The following is a 17,579-nucleotide window of genomic DNA, read 5'->3' on the forward strand; positions in this document are numbered from 1 at the left end:
ATAAGGAGATCCTGAGGAAGGAGGTCCCAAAAATAGCTAAGGGATATGTGAGAACACAAGAAGGTATGAGGTGGTAAAATAGCTTCTGGGCAGTCAGTTCTCTGAGAGGCTGGAGAAATGTTAGAGATGAGATCTGGCCCTTAGGTGTTGGCAGACATTTATTGTCTGTCCATATAAAAATCTGTTGTTGTGGTTAAATGTCTGCATGTTTTTGATTTTTAATTAGCATTACTTTGTTTTGTATTTTGTTTCTTCTTTATCTGTGGCAACTTCTGCTGTTTTCCTGAGACCTTGTTTTTTCTTCCCTTCTGTGCCATTTGCTGAAATGATTGGTGAAATAATTTGCCAAGTCTTATATTGCAGATCTAACTTTTCATTTTGATGTTGCTGTTAGATGAACAGTGGTCTAGAAGACTTCAGCTTCTCTTTTAGCTGTTTTAAACTGTGCCAGCAAACTAAACAGAATGATTATGCTGATTGTTTATGCAATTGTGGTTTGGGTTGCAAGGGTATTTTCATGACCACAAGAGTACTTTTATGTAGTTGAAAACCTGAAAATTAGTATGTCACAATATAGGTGATAAAAATAACAGCATTGAAGTCTGATGTGTGGAATGATTTACTCTAATGATGTCAGGTGGGGTGGAAGCAGATGTAGAAAGTGTGTGTGTGTGTGAGTTGTATCAACACTAAAAAACATTTAAGAAAACAACCCTTACCTGATAGTTTGTGAGGATTAGACCCTGCTGGCTGTGAAAGTCATAATGTTGAATAATCAGGTTCTGGTATCAGTCAGCTGACTGCATGCTTGTTGGGTTTTGGGGTTTGGTTGGTTGGTTGGTTTTTTACAGCAATATTGCTATAATGACATTTTTTTTCTGGAAATTGTAACCTGTAGAATAAAAGAAAGAACCTCAGGATATTAGACTATTATTTTAAGGTTATATATGTATTTCAATAACTTGGAACAGGGTCGTAGCATTGACCTAGGGACTGACTTGCAGTAGAGCCTGCTGTTAAGCTATGAGGTTACTCCCTGAGCAGTTTTGGTTTGGGTTACAGTGTACTTTCAGACAATGATGCCCAGATGTAATCCAAGAAATTCGTGAGTAGTTGGAGCTTAGTCTCCTTCTTTTAACTTAGCCTTCCAAAAAAATCAGCTAGATTGTGCTTTCTGGCCTCAGGGCTGGAGACCTGTACCTGAGATTATTTTAAGTAAGTTGCCAAAAAATAAAATAACTGTCATGATTTTCCATTGCAGACTTGTATAAAATACAGACCATTTGTTTTGGAGAATGTATTGAAGGGAAACATGCAAGTTCTTCAGAAATTAGATGAAAGACATGATAAAGATGACAGTATAAAGATCTGGTCGAGAATTTCTGTTCTGCTGAACTCAGTAATACAGTGGCTCTGTTGTATGGCTTATTCCACAAAATTAAGAGTAATCATTTTAGAGATAATTTCAGCCTTCTAGAGAAGAGGTTATTTTGAAACAGTTGCCTTATTTTGTATAGCATCTTTACAGTGTCTGGTGCTATGGAGTGGTTTTGTTATGATAAGGATTAGTAGGTGTTGTGTAGGTTCATCTTAAAGAATCTTGATGAATTAAAGCTTCATACTGCTCAGTTTGAAGAGAATATTTAGTTACTGGGTACTAGGTGCATACATTCATTGAGGCAAAATCAAGTTTCTAGCAATTATAATTGTATTAATTTATACTAGTTCTTTCTTCTAAAGAAAGTGCTTATTTTCTATCTGCTTTCAGATACCGAAAGCTGAATCAGATTGTGAACTGGAGTTGTTGGCCAGCTTGGTGATTTCTAACTTTATAGAAACACTTATCAGGAATTCATGTGGCTGTGAAACAATCACTTCTCCTTTATTCTCAGTGCCCTTTGTAAGGATGCCAATGTTTTGCTGACTTCCCCATCTAGTGCTGCACATAAGGCTCAGAAAACTGTCAGTTTTGATATAAAGAGTTTTTTCCTGAACTGTAACTACCTCTTGAGAGTACAGCATCATGTTGGGATGGCTTAAACTGTTTCTCTGTATATGCATTAGCTAACTTTGTAAATAGAGGAGCTCATCTTTTGAGTCTTTCTCATCTTTTGCGTGGCATGAAATTACCTAAAAGTGTCAGGTCTGCAAGACTAGGTAGTTGACACTGCTACACTAATAATGCTGTTTCAGGAGCTTACAGTGGAATGCCTCCTCTGGTTTTAACTTTAGCCTTTCAGATAAATCTTTGTTTAAATCCATGAGATAAAGCTAGATGAATTCTTTTCACTAGGAAGAGCTAAAATTAAATTTAAAAGCAGAATCTTTATCTAATCTAAATTTAAAAGCATAATTAGTAAGTTTCTGTTTGCTGTCATCTTTTGTAGTTGTGCTTGCCCCTGCTTCTCCTAAGAATTAAATTTTTTTTCCAAATCTGTGGAAACATATGTGGAAACTTATTTATTGTCCCAGTTCAAATGTATTTTTACACTCCTACAAAAATAAGTTCTTCATTTCTGTTTCATGTAGGAACATAGAAAGCCACCAGAGGGCAAAAGGAAGTGTGACTGGACAAAGCTGTTACCTACAAATTTCTGCATGCAGGCAGGCATGTGTGTGCCTGGTTTTCACCTGGATTTTTTCAAACAAGATAGGTGCCCTGATGCAGTGGTTATGAAGACTTCATACAAATAGCTTGCATTTGTACATCCAGAGCATACAAGCACAAAATTGGTGTTTAACTTTGTTGAAAATAGTTTGCCTTTAAAATCTATTATTTCAAAACAATAAGTCTGGAATGAGTTATGGCTGTCTGGCACAATGCACTTACACACAGTGAACTCATGTATTAAAAAAACTTTCTGCAGAGAAAATTCATCAATAAGGATTCTGGAAATAATGCTGTTGGTGATGCTTCATCTGCTTAGTATTGAAGGCAGCAGGTGACACGCTTTTCTGTAATGAAAGCACTCTGTGTAGGGAAATCATTGGTACAGCCATGGGATATGCTGCAGTCATTAAAACGGGCACAGAAGTAGAATGCCTCTTTAAATATTCCCTCTTCTCAGCAGTAGTGGTGGGATGTACAGAAGATTTACTCCCATCGTTTGAAAGAAGAAATAAATGTCCTTGGTGTTCTCCTAATGTTCTTTTAATGCTTTTTTTCCTAAGAATTCTAGCTGTTATATGTCATTTGAGTGTTCCTTTGCAAGTGTCTTGCAGTAAGGTTTTAAGTGAAATGGTTGACTCTCTGATCCACGTGATAAAAAAAATGCTACGCAAGTGATGAACAGCTTGAGAAATTGTCCCATGTTAATTCCCTTCAAATTTTAAGGCATCTATGCTTAGATGTATATTGAGCTCTGTCCAAATGAGAGGTAATGTAGCTGTCATATCATAGCCTGTGCTATAATCTTACTTATATGTAGGACTGCTGTAGGAGTTAAGCTCAGTGGTGTCTCAGGCAGTGTGTAAGAGCAGATGCATTGTGAAAAGTGTAAGAACTGGGGGACCATGGACCATGTATTATATAATTAATTTGAGGCACTGTTCCTTGTTATCCCTTGATTTAGAATTTCATCTTTATTTGACAGATTATCAGATAATTGCAGCATTTTTGGTGTGAAGCAAAAGAGAATGAGAGAAAATGACAGAAATTCAAGTATTACAGAACGGTCATGATATTGAAAAGAGTGCTTTAAAAGCAGAAAGTGGATAAAATGCTTCTGAATTAGTGCTGTCACTGAGGGATAATCTCTTGAATTATCAAACTGCTTTCTCTCTCACTGTTAGCAGCCTTAATTCTGTTCCCCTTTTTTTATTTTTTTTTTCACTTAGAAAAGAATGTTTTTCTGTCTCTAATTTGAAATAGTGTTTTAGCTCTATTTTCAAATATCAGTTTGAACTAATATAAAAGACTGAATGAGACTTGTTCTTTTGCCATCTCCAGTCAATGCTGTTGTTGCAGTAAATAACATTTTGCAGAAGCACATAAATTTTTACAGTTTGTGTTTAGGTATTGTCCAATGAGTTTGTTATATAAATGTAAGTTTAAGTCTTGCTTTTCTCTGTATTAGACTAGTTTTATATTAGACTTCAAAGTTATTCCCAAACAGTGCAAGTGAAGCCAAGTATACTGTGCAAGTTCCTTCCAGTAATTAAGATATTTTGCAACCTCATTTTTTTTTGCACTCCATATTTTGTGTGTCTTTCTTTCTACCAGGAAAAGGTAGCCTGCTTTCATTTTCATTATCCCATCCTTCTTGGAAAACTGGAGAGGCCAAGGCAATGTCTCTTGCTTCATATCCTTGAGAAAAAAATGAAGAACAAAATATTTTTCTTTTTCCCCTCTTACTGACTAATCTATATCACAATTCAAGTACTAACAATGCCTTAAATAGTTAACAAAATATATTTTTTTATAAAGTAGCAAACCTTGAGTCACTGTAGTTATCTGATGACATCGGTTCTGTTGCATATTCTGAATGTCCTCATATGAAACCATGTTAAAATGTTTTGAGGACTATTTTAATTTGATATTTTTCTCCTGATTCTGGGTGATAGTTTGCAACCTTATTTATTTTATGTGAAGTTTTTTTATTTTATGTGTCATCAAACAAGCATCAATGTTTCTGACCATTAGGCACAAAACTTAGAGCATTTCTGCTACTGCAGTAATTTGAGTGACAGAGCTACAGGAAGTTTGAGAATTTGAGATTAATATCTGTATCCATTTTGATATTGTGAAGACTATTTTGCAGCTCAGCATAGTTTTATGATATCCACTGTGAGTGCACATGCCATATAATAGACTAATAGCATTTCTCCACTGTTCCTTATTCTCAAATTACTGTCACCATGACCTTCAGGGCCCTTTTTGCAGAGCATTGTTGGACTTTGAGGTTCCTATTGTTTTGTTTCTCCAGCCTGTTTCTGTGCCTCTGATGTTCCCTGATGTCATTAAGGAAGGTGCTGAGCAGTGCTGGCCATGGTGCCAGTCCCTGGGACACACCAGTAGTAACTGGCTCCAGATGACTTTTATGCCACTGATCACAACCCTCTGAGAATGGCAGTTCAACCAGTTTAGAACCCAACCCTCATGATTCAGTTTGTGAGGATGTTATGGACCAAAGGCTTGTTACAGGTAAATAATATCAACTGCTCTCTCCATTTTAACCAAGCCTGTTTTTAATTTAATTTTCACTGCAGAGTGCCATCATGTTTGTCAGACGTGATGTCTGCTTCATAAATCTGTACTGAGTAGTCCCAGTCACCTTATGTTTCAAAATGTTTTTCAGGTTCTTTTAATGTGCCACCTTCCTGGGAACTAAAGGAAGACTAACTAGTGTATAGATTCTTCTTGCCCATCTTAGATATAAGAATGCCATTTACTGTCTCAAAGTCCTCAGGAACCTCTCTCTACCACCATGACCTTTCAGAGTTAATTGAAACTGGCCTCATAAATACATTAGCCATTCCTCAATTCTTGTGAATCCATTACTAGGCTCCAATTTCTTTAAATATTCCCCAACTTGACTTTCCCACTGGTCTTAGCAGCCTGGGATCCCTCAATCCTAAGGATAGCAAAGACCCTTCCACTGGACACTGAGGTTATAAAAGTCCTTCACAAGGACAAAGACTATAAATATGAAACTCCTCCTTGTCAGAAGGTTGTGTTATCCTTTGTTTTGTCCTTCTAACAGACACCTCCTGTGTGTTACCACTTTAGTGTCTACCTTCTAATCCTAAATCACGATTTCTCACTTGAACTGGGAGCTCCATGCACTCTAGTTGCTGATGTTCATAAACATCATGTTCATAAACATGATGTTCCTGATCCATCCCTCCTAAAGATCCTTACCTCTAATCCCAGCAAGATTGTACACACCTATAAGATTCTTCATTTGAAATAAACATGAGGTGTACTTGGTCAGTACTAGCAAAGGAGTTGAATCCCATCCCTGAGCTAAAGATTTGACCACCAAGGTATTTCTGGATTTGTTTCTATTTGGTTATGTTTTTGTAATTACTTTCCTTAGATTATAGGTCTTTTTGGAAAAAGCTGTCTCTCTTTCTCCACTTGAGTTCAATAAAGGAAATGTGGTGGAGTTTCTTTCCTGTGAATGTTTCTGAGGTGTAAACAAATGAGAACTGCATAGTTTTTAGCGGCCAACTAACAACATGATGTATTGTTTGAATGCCCCAAATTGAGAAAACTACTGACTAGCAGAGAGCAACATTCAGTCTTTTTCTCTCTCTAGACTTTTTGGCTGTGCTAGTTGTTGATACATTGAACTAGGAAAAATTCCAACCACAACTTATTTTTCTTGTATTAGTAAAAATACCTTTCTTATTGTAGCATTTGTAACTGCCATAATGAACAGAAAACTGAGTGTATCTCAAAATAGTATTCTATCTAGCTGGTAGCTGTTTATACTTATTTTCTTCCATTACTTACTTTTGCGTGATGTGTGAGCACATCTGGAAGCTAGTTATGCAAATTCTTTAATTAATGTAAAGATACAAGCAGATTATGGTTCTGAGATCTAAGCTTGGAGTCCCAAGTTACTGCTAGAAGAAATGTTGTGTCTGTTGGTTGTGGCCACACATCTTCATTTCTGTTGAGGGGAAGTACAAACTGGAGACCATGGAAAGCTGATATGAGGGGTAGTGAACCTACCTTTTCCAATTGAGCTAGTGGTTAGAACTTACTTTATGAAGTATCAAGTGGGAATTTAAGTGTGTTGGTTTCATTTTACCTTATTTCACTGAGAGCTGCCTTGGTTTTGTTGGTGATGAAAGTGAGATCTCCATAAGACAAGTGGTTTGTGTGTAAAAGACAACACTGTTCAGCTCCACTCACCTTTGTGATGATGGAAGCCAACGTGTAAATATATCTCATTAAGTACTCTGCAGCTTTCCTCAACACAGAGTTAAATCTCAAAATGATTTTTCTATGGCCAGCCAATACCTTTTTGCATGTATGGCTCTCACTGTTGCTGCTTTTACATTACTGCAGCCAAATTCTGCCTGAAGAGCAGACTTCAGCTCACCAGTACACTGATGGTTGCAGTTCTTTGCTTGGGCTGTCCCCATGTGGCAGAGTTCCAAAAGTGCATTCAGCAAGTTTTGACCTCCCTCAAACAGACATATCTGCAGATATGCAGATATAAAAACCTCTATGCTGAAACATTGTCTCTAATCACCTTGGGATACCATAACAGGCATCAGACTATAAAAAGGTCTTTTCCAATTTGACTGCCTGCTTTCTTTCTGCACACTGTCTTCTGTTCTTGCATAGAAAATGATGGGTTTACCTGTCTCTCCCTGTCATACCCCACACCTCTGCACACTCTTAGATTGTTCTATCTGCATTAGTGTGCAGCAGGCGTGGTTTTTGAAACCTCCTTGGACATCTGTATATACAAGGCAAGCATATACTACTACTAGGATAGAGTGAGCTGCTGTGTTTCCATGTTTTGGGGTTTTTTTGGGTGGTTTTTTCATTGGCTTTTTGGGTTTTTTTGGGTTTTCTCTGTGGGGTTTTTTTTTTGTTTGTTTGTTTGTTTTTTTGAAAATCGATGTCTGGTTTTGGGTAGCTAAAAAGTGCTTTTAAGTAATGGAAAGAAAAATTAAACTGCCTGTAGCTTTTTATTCCTCCATATATCTCACCCTGAGTGTTTCAGAAAAAAATGTAGACTCAAAGACTACACAGAATTTTAGGACAAAAGCTGAAATTCCTAACCTAGAAAACAAATAGTCTGTTTTTCCCCTCTTTTTTGTCTGTGAAGGATATGATGTTGAATAAATAGAATACAGGTAAATTTTTATTAATTAGTTAAAAAGGCTAGAAGGCATATTCTTTTTATAAAACAAAATATATATACCTGAATAATATGTTTTTTATTTCTTTATTATTTTAAACTCAAAGAGGGATGTTCACATTGATTGATAAGGAAGAGTGCTGTTTGTCAGTGGAAGGGAGGAGGTTCTGAGCAGTAGCTGCTTGTTCCTGTCATACCGAGAGCACTAATGGGCACCAGCTGGGCTGTAGCTAAAGCAGCTTCACCACTTCAGCCTTGCACAGCACGAGCTGCTGTGGCAATGCTGCAGAAGGGCCTCCTGTGCAGATTTAGGAAGTACACACTTCAGTTGTTGTTCCCTGGGCAACAGAATAACTGCAGACAGCTGGCTTTGCACCACCTGAGCTGATCAAAGAGCAAACCCTGTCAGGCACTGATACTTCAGCTCCTCCAGCTTCAGTGTGAATGTCTGCAGGCAGTGATGTAGGAGGCATTGTTATTCAGGTTTCAAGGTTAAACACAGGGGAATGAAGTAGAATGACAACAAAAAGTAATATGAAAACATCGTTCCTGTAGATTCAGGTGTATATAGCTATTGATGATTGAGAATTAGCTTTAAAATACTAAATTACTGGCGTACATGTAAAATGTTTTGGAATTATTTAAAAAGAGACTGGGAGGCTAACAATAATTGGCTTGAATTTTGGAAGAAGGAAGAACAATGAAGGGTGATATATCATGTGTTTCATTAAGAAAGACTGTAAAGAATGGTTGAGCACAAAGATCAAAGTGGCATATAAAATGATATGGCTATGGAGGACATATCTGGTCTGCTGTAAGCTTTTGACAGATGAGGTCTGCAGCAGCATGGTGGGTTTTATTCAGCAAGTGGTGGTACCAGAAGCATGGAAGGTGGGTGGTTGAACAGTAGTGAACTGTAATGTGGTTTGATGTGGACCTGTATAATTAGGATTAAGATCCACTTGATTGTGGTGCATAGGAGTGGAGGGGTGGGAGGGACGGGGTAGCATTTTGTAAATGTCCATTTAACTCTTTCCTTGTACTTTGTTTATATTATAGTAATATCCACCTAACACTTAAGAGAGGTGCTAACTTCTTAAAATCCTGTTTTAAAGTTCGTTGTGAAATAATAAAGTAAATTTTTAATTACTCCTCTTGAAATAAGTTTCTCCTTAATTTTTTTCTGATATCTGTATTTAGTTCAAAAGGTAGTAACTTCCCTTTTGGAGTAGCAGCTCCAGTGAGTGAACGTGGGTGAGTGGTACTACTGACTTTTAGCAAGTCCTAAATGTGCATCTGTCCATACCTGAAAGAGGAGAGGGAGCAGAATTGCTGTGTTTCTGAATGTGCTCAGTTCTTTTTTTGCTGAAACAGTGGAATATTGACTAGTATTCACACTTCCGGTGAGGGATTAGTTTTTATATTCCATATATTCTTTGGATTTTTGTATTTTGTCTTTATTTTAATAATATTTGATGGAAGTCTCTCTAAAGTGATTTCAGGTGGGATTTTTTTGCCTCTTGTTTTGTTGGGGATATTTTTGGTTTGCGCTGGGGACAAATTACACAGTATCTTTCTTGTTTGGCTATTCCGATTTACTGTGTCAGTGGTCCAGATATCAATTGGTTTCTTAGTATGTTTACTGAAGTTGCATATTAAGTCCTTTTTAAAGCTGTTATTTATTAAAAATAATTAATTAAGAAGACTTTATAAGCAGATTTTATGATACCTGATGTTCAGTTGCATTCTTTGTAGTTTTGCAGTCTGTGGCATTTTCTGAAGGAATCTTTATAATAATCCTGAATTACTTAAAATTTTAAGTTCTTCTCTCTAAGTCTGAAAATGTGACAAAGCTCACTTCTTTCATTCTGCAAATCTTCAACTGTAGGAATTGCTGCTGCAAAATCAAGAGCAGTGTGAAGTGCACAGCCATCCCTTCTAGCTTAAAAATCTATCGGGTCACCAAAAATACAACAGCAGGAATGACTTTCAGTGTCACGAACAACTTGCATCTGGAATCAGCAATGTTCTTATATCCACAGATTTTCCTTTTTGTATTTAGTCCAGAAATGATTGTGTAGGTTTTAAGGGATGTCTGCTGGCTACTGTGTTCCAGCAGCAGTGCAGTGAATTGATTTGTTGTGCATGAAGGAACTCTCTCAAGGAGTAACAGGTGCTTTTAGTTAATCTTACAGATCTGTTTCTTTTTTGAGCTCTGGTTACTAACTTCCTGTTATTTTTTAAATTTCAGGCAGATATTTTTTCCTCAGGCTTATTTCTTACAACTTAAGTTGGAGCAGCATTTGGAGAAAGATAAATGGGATGTCCCACCAATCTGCAGCTTTTACTTTTTTTTCTGTGTTAGAATCACCTGGTAGTATAAAGCTAACAATTTTCATGGAAATAGTCCTCATTGAGAAGTCCTTTTGAGTGCTGCAGGGAAAGTTGGTATTGATTGACCATATTGTGACCCTTTGCAAATTGTACACTCTGCATGCAGAGCATTTTCTCACTTGCTCAACTTGTAAAGTAAGCACCAAAGATGGCATCATGTTCTATAGCCACGGTTATCTCTTAGGCTTTGACTGAACTCAACAAAGTTTGAACTCACCAAACTTGATTTTCTGTATTTCTGTACCCTTATTACTACCAGCTTCATGTGGAGTTGCTTCCTAATTCAATGCTGTCAAGGTATGGGATTACTTGTTTATTCCTTAAATTCTGTTTTGCTTATTTGTAAGCCTGGATCATTTCAAGAGAGCTAGGTAGATGAAACTATGTGCAGTCACTCTAGCAGATATTATCCTCTGCCCAGGAGGTAATATTGGTGGACATGGGGAAATGGTTCTTAACAGAGAGTTATTGCAGTTGGAACAAGTACATTGAGCTCCATTCTTTGCCATATCTAGCAAAACATATACTGAACATGTATGATGAATTAGATGAGGGATGAGGAGGAATGAATATTTCTCCCTCTTGAATGAGAAAGAACAAATATGACAAGGATTCAATAGTTCATTGTCTCATTTCTGTATCATTTTATGGGAACATTTTTCTTAATACACTCGGTGATAAAACTGCAACACAACCTTATCTATTCTCTTCTGCATTGGTGCTATGACATAAATAAAAAATCTTGTTTCAGTATGAAGTAGGGATGCAAAAATGGTTTCCAAATATGCAAAGAGTTTTAAGGAAGGCATAGAAGCACAACATAGAGACCCTGAGTTAAGCTTGTTTTTCTTTCTTTTACAGAATAACTGACATTGCCATTTAAATATTAGTTTCATGCTTGTCTTCTAGCATTTTAAAGAGATAATATGAAAGCTGGTGGATAAAAACATTATCATTTTGTATGTATATGTGCAGTAATGTGATGTGAAGATAGTAAAAGATGGGAAAACCTTTGCTTGTAGGCATTCTAGATAAGCAATGGCACTACAGAGGTGGTAGTGAAATTACCTAGTAACACTGGATTTTTAGATTTTAATATGATCACTTGGGAAATAAGGCTATATGGGTAATGCCACAAATACTGTATACTGTTAATGAGCTTTTCATGTGGCAATGGGAAGCTTGTTGTGGGACTTTGATTTCTGTGTAGTGAGAGTTCCTGTTTGTGTTTATGGATTTCTGTAGGTTTGTAGCTTGTGGTTGTTTGATTAAGAGGAATTGTGACTCAGAAAAAGCTTGACTTTGACCGTCAGAAGAGTGACACTCTCAGTCACACTTAGATTTGCCCTCTCTTTTACAAGGGAGAATATGGTATCTTTTTAAAAGTTCCTTATATAAAGGTAAATTGTGCCTTCCTTAAGGCCAGACATATCTAAAATCGCTTCTCTGGGTGGCTGTGGAAATTCTATTTTGGTTTCACACATCTGGGAATTAACAGAGTCAGAACTGTCCAAGGAGCAGTTAGCAGTGCTCTGAATAAAGTCTTTGTTCTACAGATTTCAGCCATGTATCTAATTCCAGAATTTCTCCAAAGTTAATATTAGAATATTTGCAATGCACATGCAGTTGTTCAAGATGGAGGGACATTCAGCAGCTGCAAAGTGATCTGTTATTTTCCCTGAGCATCACCAAACCCAAACCCAGCTGAAAGCAGAGGAGAATGTCTGTGCTGTGTGTCAAAGTTTTGTACTTGTTGGCTTTTAGTCTCTTCCCTTTCTGATATGCAATTTAATTTATCCCACATCACTAGTCCCAGTGAGGTAAAACATGCATGGAACTCCACAAAATTCTTCATTAAAAAATTTTGCACCAACCTGTACTTCAGTTTTCAAACCACCAAATTGTTATAGGAGCCTGGATGACATCAAGTCTGGGGGATTTCTCTCTCTGTATAAATATACACACATATATGCTTATGCTTTGGCCTCCCTCAATCTTCAAAATAATACTTGCTTAGTTGTTTTACAGTTTTCAGTCTGGATATATGATTGTGCAGGGAACTAATATTCCAATTTTAAGAAGCTAAAATGTCATTTCAAGGCTATTTTTAAGACCATGTGGTGCTGTGGTAAGAGGAAAACGTCCCATCTCCCTTTATCTAAAACCCTTGCTGCACAAAGCAGTAATACTTGGAATTTCATTCTTTTTATGGAATGTAAATTTATTGTTGCACTTCCTTGATTTTCAGTCTTCCCTCAACTGATTTGGCCTATGTGGTAGTAATTAATTTTGTTAAAGATGAGAATTCATATTATATGGTGCCTGTGTAACTACACATTTCTCTTGCTTGATAAGACAAGGAGAGCTCAGTACTGCAGAGTTTATTACAGGGATTTGTTTCCTTTCTCTTTCTGGTATTCAGAAGAAAACTAAATTTGTCCATTGTATATCTGCAAGTTTGTTGCTTTATGGGTTTGCCTATATGACATGTTCTCACTGCTTCTTGAATAGATGCAGGGCATAGAAATGTTAATACACTTACTCTGTGTTTTAACAGCCACAGTTTGACATCATATTGGATCCACCTAGCCAAGCAAGAAAAGTTGAAACTGAGAATGTGATCTGCTTTTCATGAAAAATACGATGTAGGAGGTGATCATGAAAGTTTTACAGGCAGCTTCACAATTACCAGAGAATTTTAAGAAAAGTGGAACAGCAGATTTTTGTAAATTAAATGAGAAGTCTGAATTGAAACTGAATCAGGATAATGAAACATCAATGTTATATATTGCCTTTCCACATGAGAGTGGAAAGGGCCTCTTTGGTTTCTGTATTCAGACACCTGCTATGTACAATGGCCTTCATAATCTCATTATGCTTACATATATTCTAGTAGGAGTAATTTAAATTTTATCAAAAGTGAGTAACAGTTAAAATCAGTCTCAATCCTTTTCAAAATCTTGCTGCATGAAAATTTCTATTTGTTAGCTAGCTTGTAACAAACAGCAACAAAAAACCCCCCAAAAACTTGAAAAGCCCTCCAAACCCAGCAAACCTAAAGCACACCCCCCCATCCTGAAATTACTTCAGAAGTGATAGTTGATTTTTGATTTTTAATTATGTCATTGACTGTATTTTAAGAATTTATCTCGCCACTGATTACTAGTTGGAGCCTTGTAGGTTAAATTTCAACTAAAAAGAAAAAAGTAATATTTATTAGGCAATTCTTGGGGAAGATGGGACCTATCAGCGCATTGAGGAGTGGTTTTTTGCAGGCTACTTTTTTAAAAATAAATCTGTTTCCTGAGTATTCTTTGTGAATCTTTGTAAAACTTCATTTTAAAGTGCTTTTAAGACTTGTAGTGCTGTGCTGGAGAGGAAAGCTGACTTGAGTACCATGTAGTTTGTTTTCCATGATTTGCTTTTGTGGTTCTCTGCCATGATCTTGGTAGCAATGGAAAAGCTAATGCTTTATATGCATGATACAGACCTTTTAGTAGTAATAATCTACCAGAAACTGTTCATTGCTGTACTGTCACATTGCAGTGAAACATTTGATAAATCTCCCCTTCTTTAGCTATATTGCACTTTAAGTTATTTATTATTTGCATGGTGTACAAAGCACACTGTGTGTGGGTTTGCCCTTTGCTATGGAAAGGTAGCCATCCACTGCTGCTTTCTTCCTCAGTGGCACATGGATCTATAGTAAACAATTTGCCTGAAATAATTCAGTAATAGCCACCTACAATTAACAAAAGTTCAATTGAGTGTTAGTAAATAAAGGATTTTCTATCATCTTTAGATGTTTGGTCTCTTCTTACTTTATTTAATTCGTATATCCACGTTACTGTAGAACAGTTGTGTTATGTGCATCATATATTTAATTTATGCTCAACACAATCTATCAAGTATCCAGTGATTGTGTGTTTTGAATTCATATAAAGTTCTCCTATCCCTGTTTCCTGTTGCAGAAATGGCCTTTTTTTCCAACAGATTTGACCTAACTACCTTTTTTTTTTATTTCATACAACTGCATTTTAAACATGTCTTCATTCTTGTATTCAGGACTTATTATATATCAGTTACTTTTTGTCCTATTCTGTGTTGTTTGCCTCTTTTTCCATATAGAATATCCAGATTGGTGACCTTTATAATATGTCTTTTTTTCTCCATTAGTACCCTTTTAGCCTGAGAGGGCCTTTTCAGTGTCCTTCCTTCCTCTTGAAAACACTCTCATTACAGCTGCTGCCACTTTCCTTTCCACTGATGAACTTGGTCACATTTCCTCACGACTCCGTAATCAGATGCTCTTGACTAGAATCAGCTAAAATGTACTTGCAGATGGAGGCCTCTAGAATGACCTCAGAACAGAAAATGTCTCATTCATTGCTGCTTGTCCTCTGGGCTTCTCATTCAGCTCATCCTGCAGGGGCAGTGGCTGCCCCTGCTTTTGCTTCCTGTGGCTGTGGCTGGTTCCTTTGTTGCCTCTGGAGTGGAACCCACCTGTTCATCCTCGGTGAACCCCAGACCAGTGACCATATGCACTGCTGCTCTGGTCTCCTCCCATTCTGCACTGCTGCAAATTGCTGTACTGGGTCATGGGCAATGCCATATGTGCACAGAACATATGGTATTCTCAATCTACAGTTACCATGTTCTTCATACATTGTAATACTTTGCCATATGCATGTAAGTTCAGTTTGTCCTTTGGAAGCCTTTTTATTTGCTGGGGTCATAGGCATGTACTTACAAGAGATACCTAATTCTGCAATAACAGTTAGTGATAGTAAAGGATATAAGAGAACACTCTGGATTAAACTGAAGATAGCTGTTAAAAGTGTTTAAATGATGTCTGTGTCTTCACTGTTAAGGAATCGAGCAATGTAACTTGTGGGTAATTTTCATTAACATCAGTATGGGGAATGGAACTTGGGAAACATACGTCCTGAAGAGTTTTCATGAGCACCTAATTGTGCTTTTGTCCAGGGAGACAGGTTAAATACCTCTAATTATGAGTTTTGCAGCAACTTGACTGCTAACTTGAGGTCTGTGTCTGTAGCCACGATCTGCATTCTTTGAATTCATCTTGGTATAATATTTTTAAATATTTCAAACAGCAGATGTGCATTGCTTATAGATTTGTGTAAATGTTGGTGCAGTGTGTACAAAATACGTCTCCCATACAATGATCTGTTGACATTATTCTCTGTTGCTTAGCTTCAGACACTAAAGTCATGACATGTGCTGCTGTTTGGAGGATGCCGAAGGAATTGGAATCAGGCAGTCATGAATCCCCTGATGATTCATCAAGCAACACTCAAACCCTGGAGCTACTCTGTCACCTTGACAACACAGCCCATGGCAATATGGCCTGGTAGGATTCTGCATATTTTATACTCCTACAAAAAGCCTAAAGGATAGACCCATGCTGTTAGTTTTGTGCAGATTTATATTGTAGAAGCTATGCTATGCACTTTAAAAGTATTCCATCTTTAAAAAAAAAGTATAAATTGGATTTTTAGTCCCAGATGTTTCATAGATTAAAAACATTTATTATAGTCCTGCAAACACATATGGAGTAACAGCCTGTGTACAGTTTGAATGTGTTTTTCCCCACCTGCCCCATCTAAACCCTTTGTTGCACAAAGGTATACGTAGAATTTGACTCTTTTAATGGAATATTACTTTGATGTTGCATGTAAGTTTTTCTTTTTTAGTCTTCACTCAACTGATTCAGCCTAAGTGTGAGTAATTTCTTGTTTCATAAGAATAAGAGTTCATTATGTTATATGGTGCTTGTGTAACTACTCTTAATCTGTTGTGGAAATGAAGACAAGGAGAGCTGCAATACAGCAGAGGTTATTGCAGAGGTTTGTTTCTCTTTCTGTTATTTAATAGTTAAATTTGTCCATTGTGTATTTGCAAGTTTGGTGCTTTATGGATGTGTGTATATGACATGTTCCCACTTCTTCCTGACCAGATGCAGGGCATAAGTTGTAAGCATCCATTTCTAACCACAGATTTCTAGTTTAAGCCTTGCAGATTAAATTTTAACCAAAGAAAAAGGATAAATTGAAGTTAACAAATATTAGACAGTTCTTGAGAAGATAGGACATACCAGTGCATTCAAAAATGTATAGATTACTTTTTTCTAAGATACAGGTTTTCTAAGTGTTAAATTTCTTCATAGTGGCATCCTTTAATTCTTTGCTATGTATTTTGAGTACTCCTCCTTGTAATTATTTTATTATTTTAATTCAATTTTTACTGTTGATACTTTTTGGTAACTAATATTCCCAACTATATTGGAGACGTTTTGTTGTTTGTTTTAGTCTTTTTTAGTCTTTACCTTTTTACCCCTTTAGGCTTTGTTCATTTTATCTTATAGTTTTCCATAATTGCTTTCTATCTAATTCTGGAATGCAAGAAGTTTGTATGGTAGCCAGATCACTAAAGGAGGAATAGGGTGCATATCACTGCTTTTTATCAGGATGTGAATTATATGAATGCCCAAAATAATTTTTTTTTCTCTAGTAACAGCTTATAACAAGCTCATGCACAATTTTCAGTCATCCGTTATCTAATTTCATTCAGTTCTTGGTGCTTACAAATATCTGCTGCTATTTAGTGCCCTTTATCTACGTGAATATGTGTGTGTATATATATGTATATATATGCACAGAGATTTGAAAATTCAAATTCTCTGTGTTACATAGAGATAAAACGTGTAAACAGAATACTTGGCATTAGTACTCCTCACATCATCTCAGGAAAGCACAGCTGACTTAGAAGATCTTGTTTTAGAGCAGACTTTTCTATTTCTGTCTCACTCATATTGGACACAGCTCATAAATGAGTAAATTAGGCCTTTTGTGCTAAATGTCACATAACAGGCCACACCCCACTGAGTGGTGTGTTGTCTACAAATAGCAATGTAAATATTCTTTGTATTACACTTCTTAGGTGTTTAGAAAAACATGAAGCTATTTAGACACTAAGGGTTCAATTGTTGTTGGAGCCAAATATAAATCAGAAAAGCAATTTTTCTCAATGCAAAGTGTAAGTACTTTTCAAACCACAGTGTAAGACCAGCGTTCTGGTGTACATAATCACTATGAGATCAGTGGTGGTCTGGCACCATACACTTGCAGTAAGAAGGATCTGTCATTTTCCTTGCCATTAGAGCATACATACTCTTTATGTTTTGCCTGGAAAACCACAGGCTGAACACTGGACCCAAGTTTAGTGTGACCATGTGCACTTTAAGGAGGTTTCTTAATCCACAGCATGCAGTAGAACAGTGTGAATACAGCCATGAGTGATTGGATACAGGCCTCATTATTGAAGTTAATTTTGAATGTT

General features: G+C 36.7%; 1 protein-coding gene across 3 annotated transcripts in view; it reads left to right on the forward strand.

The window, feature by feature from the left end:
• EIPR1 (EARP complex and GARP complex interacting protein 1) overlaps positions 1 to 17,579 on the forward strand; it is a 242,999-nt gene that overhangs the window by 189,910 nt on the left and 35,510 nt on the right. For all 3 annotated transcript variants that reach the window (XR_013773217.1, XM_079297500.1, XM_079297501.1), the window contains one exon: positions 15,435 to 15,591. Coding sequence is in view for 2 of the 3 variants with exons in the window: in XM_079297500.1 (XP_079153626.1) it covers positions 15,435 to 15,591 (157 nt within the window). In the remaining variant the exon portion in view is untranslated. The remainder of the gene's footprint in view (positions 1 to 15,434; positions 15,592 to 17,579) is intronic.

The sequence above is a fragment of the Erithacus rubecula genome, assembly GCF_903797595.1.
Source record: "Erithacus rubecula genome assembly, chromosome: 2".
In the NCBI taxonomy this organism is placed as follows: Eukaryota; Metazoa; Chordata; class Aves; order Passeriformes; family Muscicapidae; genus Erithacus; species Erithacus rubecula.